At 42.5% G+C, this 9,252-nt stretch overlaps 2 protein-coding genes across 5 annotated transcripts in view; both read right to left on the bottom strand.

Moving 5' to 3' along the window:
- Positions 1 to 2,099: 2,099 nt before the first annotated feature.
- Positions 2,100 to 4,529, bottom strand: RPLP1 (ribosomal protein lateral stalk subunit P1). The gene is made up of 4 exons (XM_036907879.2): positions 4,315 to 4,529; positions 3,602 to 3,676; positions 2,463 to 2,580; positions 2,100 to 2,218 (listed from the first exon to the last, which is right to left on the bottom strand). Exons 1-4 carry the CDS (start codon positions 4,384 to 4,386, stop codon positions 2,139 to 2,141), a joined length of 345 nt encoding a protein of 114 aa, XP_036763774.1. The 5' UTR covers positions 4,387 to 4,529; the 3' UTR covers positions 2,100 to 2,138.
- A 3,259-nt stretch (positions 4,530 to 7,788) lies between these two features.
- Positions 7,789 to 9,252, bottom strand: part of KIF23 (kinesin family member 23) — a 30,467-nt gene continuing 29,003 nt past the window's right edge. For all 4 annotated transcript variants that reach the window (XM_036932222.2, XM_057488932.1, XM_057488933.1 and 1 more), the window contains one exon: positions 7,789 to 9,205. In XM_036932222.2, the coding sequence (XP_036788117.2) occupies positions 9,190 to 9,205 (16 nt within the window). In that variant the 3' untranslated portion in view covers positions 7,789 to 9,189. The remainder of the gene's footprint in view (positions 9,206 to 9,252) is intronic.

The following is a 9,252-nucleotide window of genomic DNA, read 5'->3' as shown; positions in this document are numbered from 1 at the left end:
AGCCAGGGATGGCAGCTGTGTTCCTTGTGTAAAAGGAAAAGACTGTCTGGCTGGCATGCACTGATGGGCATGTTCACTTACTCTACTCATTCCCCAGTATATGTTACTCCCATTTTTCAAAGAGGAAATCAAGACTCAGAACTAAACAGGGGGTGAAACAGCACTTACTTTCTTATTCCGTATCAAGTGAGTAAAAGGTTAGCTTTTCTACTTGTGGCCTGTGGGTCTCCTAATTTGATTATTAAATCATTCTTTGGGAAGGTTTGTAACTCTTCAATTTTTACTATATTAGATTATTTCTTTTCAAAAGCTGGGCCACCTTCTAGGCCATGTAAAACCCTTGAGTCTTGCAGTCATGAACATTTGCAGTTTTATTGTTTGGTTTGGTATCTGGATTTATATCCCCTTTTACCCTTAATTTTCAGCTGTTCTAGATGCTGTGCATTCCTTTTTCTGTTAGTATTCTTTTTAACCCATTCAGGTATTTCCTTGGCTAAGTGAAGTGTTGGTCTTCCCTTGTTCTGACACTTGGGTGCTCACCAAATGTAAGGAATTCCTGCTATCTCAGAACTTCCCAAAACCCTGGGAGGTAGTTAACTTATCATGAGGAACTGGTACAGGAGGGAAAAAAGGAGCCGCATGGGGAGAGACGCTGTTAAGCAGCAGCTTTGGAGTCAGAGCCACCTGTTCACTGGTTTGTAACCTCAGGCCATGTTAACCTCTGAGCTTCCACTTACCCATCTGTGACATGGGACTGTTGTGCAGAATATGAAACACTTGACAGCAGCCCAGCACCGGCCCTCAGCTAAATGTTAGCTGATTAAGGGAGGACAAGTAGGCACTTCACGTTGTGGGCGAGATTAATCCCCTTTATGATACATCCCTTGTTGGTCCAGTGGCCCTTTTGTGATAACATGAAAACTCCAAAATCTGAAGTTGCTCTTATTCCTCCTCTCCTTACAGAGCCTAAATTGTTTACCATCCCTTTTTTATATGTATGCCTAATGCCTCTTGAGTTTTTGTTAAGGGTGATAGGCTTTCTTTAACCTGCTAAGACTTATTTTTAATCTAACCATCTGCTTTAAGAATTCCTCTAGTACTTGTAGTGTATTTTCATTCCTGATAACTTAGGATCATTTTATTTTCTAGTTGACAAGACTATTGAGATTTTTGCTATTTTTAAGTCCCACTTTGAATATTCAGAGGTCTATCTTGATGTGCTTATGTACTTTCTCTTAGATAATACCTGGAAATAGAATTGCTGGGTTACATGGTGTTCACTTTTGCAAGGAACACCAGCTGTTTGCCCAAGTGGTGGTAACTTACACAAATGGTCCTGTACACTGGAGTGAAGGCAGTTGGGGCTACAAATCCTGCTTTACATTTATGAATTGGAGAACAGAGAAAATGGGCAAGAGGTTCCAAGTGCCTGGCACAGAATAGGTACACATAATTTATAAATTGAAATCCTAGGGGTGCCTGGCATTTTGAAAATCAAGCCGATTTCCACTTTACACCATTGTTCAGCCAGCCCTCCCCTCCCCCCCCTCAACCAACGAGGAAAAGAAAAGCTATTCCATTTTTTCAAACACAGGTTTGAATTCTGGTTTTACCCACTTTAACTGGGGACGACTTTAACCTAAACTTTTTTCACTCCTTCAGTACAACTGACCTTAAACCCAGGGGTAGTGGAGTTACTTCTACTACCTCAGATGGCTCATCACATTTCAGAAACTTCTGGCCAGGATTAAACTTGTCAATTACCTGGGGGCCCTCTACAAACGGGAGGTCTGGATGTGCCCACTCCACCAGTGACTTACGTTGACGGGACAAACCCTGTAGTCGTGAACCCACACAGGTAAACTGGATGAGGCATCTGCTGGGACCCTTCCTCTCCCCACCTCTCCATGCCGTTCTCAGTGCTGCAGGATTAGAGGCACTCTCGGTACTGTCCAGCTTATGTAACACTTCCCACCATGAGAGGTGGCACAGGGAGAAAACCCAGTCGGTGTCATGGTGGAAGAAAAGGTTTAAAAGTCAGTGTTGCAGAGATGAGATCATCCTTTTCATCATGTACACAGCACACCCCCAAACTATCGCAAGGAGTTCAGCTTTTTATTGGCCGTTACAAAAGAGGTTTAGTCAAAAAGACCAAAACCCATGTCATCATCAGACTCCTCAGATTCTTCTTTCTTTGCTTCCACTTTCTTCTCCTCAGCTTAAAAGAAAAAAAAAAAAGTCAATTACACACTTCTCAGTATTTTCAACTCCAAAGAGTTCCAGGTCCTCCAACTTACATGGTCAAAAAACTCTTGACTTCCCTCATCATCAAACTATGCCTCTGGTTTTAGGATTTCTATTCATCACCTACTCTAAGTAATTAAGAGTCTTGTCTTTTTAATAATTTTTAACATCCACACTCCTCCCTCCCATTAAAAAAAAACAAAAAAATACGTTCCTACCTGGGGCAGCAGTGGTGGAGGGGGCAGGACCTCCTGCCGGGGCAGCACCAGGTGCCGGGGCAGGCCCACCTGCCCCTACATTGCAGATGAGGCTGCCGATGTTGACATTGGCCAGGGCCTGCAACCCAAGTGCACACACAGGTAAATGCCCAATTGTGTCTTTGTTACATACAGCACACACCCCACCGCCAAAGGTACCTCCCTTTTTAAACCAACACTGTATGTATTGCTCTTTCTTCTCCCAGTGCTAGAATCTGCCAGTAATATTTTGTCTGCTACTTAGATTCTCTAAGACTTAAAATTAGATAGTACAACCCACACAAATACATGAAAAATCAGTCACCAAAAAAAAAAAAACCCACTCAAGCTTTAAATACATGCATTGCTGTATTTAAATACTAAGGTACAACTGACTGAACTCCTCCTTTCGATAGGTGATAAAACTGGCCCCCAAATGCTGGCTTAACTTGTTCATAGAAAATTCACACTTTCTGAAACACAAAACAGGAGTCTTTCCAGTTCCACGTTTTTCAGACTGCTAGGTAATTCTAGGACTTTTCCAAAGTTTATTAAAGATATACAGATACAATATTTTGGATCTCTCAAAGCTATTTCGAGGACAAAACCTGAAGAGTTAAGAGACTATTATTAGCTTCACTTGTCAGAGATGAAGCAACATGTGCAGTGGAAGTTAGTTAATACCAAATTTTGGGGTAGGAACCCTGCCTTCATTAGCTTTTTTCATTCCAACACAGTAAGTGGTCAACAAATGGCAACTACACCCAATTTCCATTAAACCAGACTACCACGAGGAAAGGTCCTGCTTGGAACAGCATGGGTATTCTTCGCTCCTGTGTGATGCTTTTAGTAGGGAATGAGCTTCGCAATTTTTTTCACCATGATTTCAGAACAGAAGGAAAAAGAAACCAGAGTCTGAGATCAAGAAAAGTCACAACAAACTGAAATCTTAATTATCTCCTAGACTTAGCAATGTGAGGTTATAATACCTGAACTGAGAAGAGGTCCAGTAGAATATGGAGCCTTCTAGCACTTCTGGAGGTTAGCATGAACACTCAACTTAAATCAGTAAGTCTTCCCAATTTTGCTTCTCAAAATAACTTTTGCCTCCATCACCTTACCTTTGCAAACAAGCCTGGCCAGAAAGGTTCAACATTTACACCAGCTGCTTTAATGAGGGCATTGATCTTATCCTCCTGAAACAAATAATATGGCAATCCATCAGAGAACAAAGTGTGGCTTTCATGTCTCCAAAACACTGCAAACCACGCGCAAATCATTCAAAATGTGTGTACAAAACTATGTTTATCCACTTTATTAAATATTCTCTTTATTTCACGTATGAAGACCATTTCTTAACCCTCCTTACGGTTAGCACAAGCAAAAGAAACTCATTTGCTCCTGTGTGTCAGGCACCCTGGAAGGCGAGTTTACCGCTGCCATTTCACAGGCTGGGACTCACCCAAGTTACGCAGCTATTTTAAGTTACAAGTCAAGTCGCGAGGAGGAGCAGAGCTTACGTACTCCACACGCCGCAGCGTGGCCCCAAAGGGCCTACTAGGAGGTCCAAATTCAAGACACTCATTCCAAAAGGAGATACAAAATGTCCTGGAATATAAGTAGGTGCGGATACCCACGCGCAGCCGCAGTGTAATCCGGTCCCTCCCGGGGCAGCACGTGGCTGAGATCCCGGGCCCACCCGCTGGCTCCCGTCCCGCCACGCGGGAGTGTTGATGGCCGCGGGCCCGGGGGGAAGGGCCTGGCCAGGACGACTGGGAAGGGAGCGGGGCTCACGGCCGCCCGCAGGCTGCCCCCCGCCCAGGCCCCCACTCACCGTGACTGTCACTTCATCGTCGTGCAGGATGAGAGCCGAGTAGATGCAGGCGAGCTCAGAGACCGAGGCCATGGTGTGGGCGAGTGCTGGCGGGCGCTGCCGAGCGCGGTGCTAGTCGCCGGATGAAGTGAGGGCCTCACCCCAACGCGGCCTTAGCTTCTCGGAAGGACCGAGCACCTTTACGGCAACTGAGGAGAGAGGGTAGTACGCCTGCGCACAGCTTCTTATACCGGCCACGCGGACCAATCGGCGACAGCGCCTAGCGGAAGAGGCGGAGCAAGGACAGTCCACGAAGACCCACTGGAGGCGCCTGCGCACTACGCGTGACTCGCTTGTTTAAAAAGTTGTTGGCCCGTAGAAACGCGAACTCTCCTGGTTATAAAACGCAGGACTGGTGAACTGTACAAATATTTTTAGAAAAAAGTTACCTAGGTAAGTGGATGTCACCCCATATTGTGTATCTTGTGTGACACGAATGAGACCATCTTTTAATGGTGTCGCCAGCCCCGCCCCCAGTACGCGTCGACCACGTGGAGGTCTGTAGCTGACTTGGAGCTGGAGGCCCCCACGCTTAGTTCAGTCTCGGATAAAACAAGTGAATGTAGGAGGAAATGAGAGACTCGCAGCGTTCACGAGAGCAGCAGCATTTGACGCTTACTGCGTCCCAGGCACTGAGACACTCTACAGGGATTCATTTAATCCTCACACAGCGTATGAGGTAAGTGAGGTACTATTAACTTCCATTTTGCAGTTGGTAAAACTAAGATGCCGATCAGGCAGTTAGCCTAAGATTAACTAAATTGGGCGATGGAGCCTGGGTTTGGAATCTGGAAGCCTAAATTCAGCTCCTCCTGCTTGTGTGTGTGCAGAGGGATGGATTTGGGGATTATGGGTAAATTTTGTCCTCTTTTTTTTGTTTTCAAGGTGTAAAAAGATAGATTAGTAATGTAAGGGAACTTTCCTCTTTGCCTTCATTTTTTCTAACTAAGGCACCCCATCATTGGGTGGAAATGCCTTAAAACTGCACTTGAAATGTTACAAGAGCTCTTACAAATGCTGTCTGGCTAGGTGCTGCATTGCCATTTTGTGTTCTTTAAAGCTAATAAAACTGGTGTTGGGTTCATATTGAGAGTCATTAAAATTTTTTTGAGGTATAATTGTCATAAAACATTTATTAGTTTCGGGTGTACAACATGATTCAGTATTTGTACATATTGCGAAATGATCACCCATCCCTCACCATACAATTAAAATTTTTTTTCTCTGATGAGGATTTTTTAAGGTCTACTCTCTTAGCAACTTTTAAATATGCAGTAATAGTCTGTAGTCACCATACTACCCATTTCCCCATGACTTACTTATTTTATACCTGGAAGTTTATACCTTTGACCATATTATGGTCCCCCCTTCCCCTGCCACTTTCCCTCTGGCAGCCACCAATCTGTTGTCTGTATCTGTGCGCTTGGTTTTGTTTGTTTTTGGATTCCGCATGTAAATGACATCATGTGGTATTTGCCTTTCTCTGATTTATAATGCCCTCAAGGTTCATCCATGTCTCATATGGCTAGACTATTCATTTTTATGGCTGAATATTTTATTGTGTGTGTTTGTATGTATATGTTCATATACATATACACACCGTATTTTCTTTATTCATTCATCCATTGATGGGTACTTAGGTTGTTTCCGTGTCTTGGCTGTTGTAAATAATGCTACAGTGAAAATGGGTGCAGGGGTGTGTGTATACTTAAGTCTGTTCAAATCAGTGTTTTTTGTTTTCTTTGGATCAATACCCAGAAGTGGAATTGCTGGATCATACGGTAGTTGCATTTTTAATTTTTTGAGGAGCCTCCGTAATGTTTTTCGTAGTGCTGACAACCACTTTACATTCCTACAACAGTGCACAAGGGTTCCCTTTTCTCCATGTCCTCAACCAGTATTTACTAACTCGTGTCTTCTTGAGGATAGCCATTCTGACATTTGTGAGCTGATACCTCATGTGGTTTTAATTTGCATTTCCCTGATGATTAGTGCTGTGGAGCATCTCTTCATGTGCCTGTTGGCCATTTGGATGTCTTCTTTGGAAAAATGTCTACTTCTGCCCATTTTTAAATCAGATTGAGGGTTTTTGTTATTGAATTATATGAGTTCTTTATATATTTTGGATATTAACTTCTTATTGAATATATGGTTTCCACAATTTTTCTCCCATTGTGAAGGTTACTTTTTCATTCCATTGTTTCTTTTGTTATACAAAAACTTTTAAGTTTGATGTGATCCCACTGGTTGATTTTTTGCTTTTGTTATTGTGCTTTTTGGTATTATATCCGAAAAATAATTTCTAAGACCAATGCTGAGGAGCTTCCTCCCTATGTTTTCTTCTAGTAGTTTTATAATATCAGGTCTTATGTTTAAGTCTAATACATTTTGAGTTGATTTTTGTGAGTAGTAGTATATTATAGGGGTCCAGTTTCACTGCTGTGCATGTGTTTTTCCAGTTTTCCCAACAACATTTGTTGAAGACTACCCTTTCCCCATTGGTCCTCTTGGCTTACAGAAATTAGTTGACCGTATAAACAGAAGTTCATTCTGGATTCACTATTCTGTTCCATTGGTTTATGTGTCTCTTTTTGTGCTGGTACCACACTGTTTGTTTTTGATGCTCTTGTGAATGGAAGTTTTCCTTTTTCTCTTTTTCAGAAGTGCAACTGATTTCTGTTGATTTTATACCTTGCAAATTTACTTAAATAATTAATTCTAACAGTTTTTTTGGTTGAGTCTGGGATTTTCTATAGACAGAATCATATCATCTACAAGTAGCAACAGTTTCACTTCTTCCCAGTTTGGATGCCTTCTCTGTCTTTCTAAAGAATGCCTTCTGCTCAATTTTATTCCTAAATTCATTGCATTGTCAGTCTTCTGGTAGCTTGTTGTATCTCTTCATAACAGCTATTTTGAATTCTTTGTAAGTTTAGATCCCAATATTCTGTGCCTTTGGGTTCAGTTGCTATAGAATTATTTTTCTTTTTGTGATACCACATTGCCATGACTTATCTTAGTGTTTGACAAAATGTGCCCCTGCCATCACATTTGAAATAGCAGGCACCTTTCTTCTTTATTATACAGTTCAACAGCCTAGCAATTAGAAACCTTCCTTTTGTTTTCCAGAAGGTGGTGCAATAGCTCAAGTTTTTGACTTGCTCTGCTGGTCTGGCTAAGGAGCTGCACTGGAGAGCTCCAAAAAGCTGACAGCAGAGTGGGTGGTAGTGTGTGACTGCACCTGGGCAGGGGTATCCTGGAGCCGGGGTAACCAGAGGTCCCCGTACAGACCTCCTGCTAGAGTGCCCTTTGTTATCCTTGTCTGCCTCTTTGCCTTCTGCCTGCCTCATCCTGGAGGTCCCTCCTCAGAAATTTGTGCTGGAGAGAAATGGGTCCTCCCAGCTGCAGCCCACACAGTGGTCAGTCACTCTCCACTTTGGTGAAAGCCCAGTTACCCAGCCCATTGCAGTGTTGCCCTAGGGTGAGGCACTGACTCCTTAGTGCCTTCTTTCCTCTGCCTCCAGACTCCTCTCTCCCCCAGTCCAGCTGTGCACCTGCTTCCCCCATCAGGCTGGCTGGCCCTCCACAAATTCCCTTCCTCGTGGGTCCACTCTGTTTTGCACTTGTTTCACTCCCTACCACACAGCAAGTGAGGGTGAGGGTGAGGCAGGTTCCCTGACACCCTTAGGTCTGCAGCCTGCTCTGAATTCATAGGCACCTACTTCCCAGGGCACATGTGGATAAAAATCTGATGTTCTAGTCTAACGTGCAGAGGCACTTTTGTTTGTTATGAATGTCCAACTAGTTGCAAATAAAAGGGGAAAGGAAAAGAAACAGCTGACACTGCCATCCATAGTACTCTGTGCTGCTCTACTTTTACATGCAGATACAAGTTAGATGTGATAACAAGAATTAAAACTTGCCAGGCATTTATGAATGCTGCTTTCAAAACCATAAGCCAATCAAATACGGTTAAAAAAAAAAAAACAGGGAAGATTCCAGGTTAATCAGCCTGTGTATGAAGGATTGTCTGCAGCACATCCGTGGATTGCTTATGGCTGGTTGGGAAGAGTCTTTGTTCTCAGCAGGGGAGACAACCCCCTTTTAAAATTGCTCCTTAACCTACTGAAACAAGTAGCCCCAGCATGAGAGAATCCTGTAATCACCCCACAAATGCCAACTAAATGCAAGGTATAACGCTAGGTGCTGGAAGAATGTGTTAAATGACTGTCCCATAACTTTGTATCTCTTAGTGCTTTTTATTCCAATTTTTTGGTATATCTAAATATCAGGAAGTGTACACATAAAAAATTCAAAACAACATCCTAAATGGTTTTAGTATTGGCCAGTCACTTACATCTTCATTTTAAAAGTTTGAAATGTCAAATATGTCTAAAGTGCATTCTTGCAGCTAATCAATAGCAGCATGTTTTGTTTATAAAACCTTAAGAAACATTCAGACAATAAAAAAGCGTGATCTAGATATATCTTCCTTAGTCACCCTAGACAAATGCTTGCATCAATTAGTTTATCAGTATACAAGAAATATACAAAAAAATTACCATTATAAAAAAGTTCATACAGCAATGAGAAAAGGGAGTCTTTCTCTGCTATTATATTAAATATGGCAAGATCCGTAATATATAGTTTGTTGAATCCTAGATGTCTTTGGAATCATAAGGAAATCTTTGATCAAGGCCAGTGTACGGTGTCTCTGAGGTCTGTGATATTCAGCAAAGCTGGAGTTCTGTAGGAGGCTTCAGAAGACTTCTGGCGTGGCTTTGAAGACACGTCACCAACACACATGAAAGTGTTCTTTCATTGAGACTAGTCAGTTCATGGCTTCTTGCGCCTAAAACACGAATACTAGCATTTAGTGTGAATTTTGCAGTCAATAAC

Source organism: Manis pentadactyla, chromosome 11, assembly GCF_030020395.1.
Source record: "Manis pentadactyla isolate mManPen7 chromosome 11, mManPen7.hap1, whole genome shotgun sequence".
NCBI classification, from domain to species: Eukaryota; Metazoa; Chordata; class Mammalia; order Pholidota; family Manidae; genus Manis; species Manis pentadactyla.
This window is presented reverse-complemented; position numbering and strand designations above follow the sequence as displayed.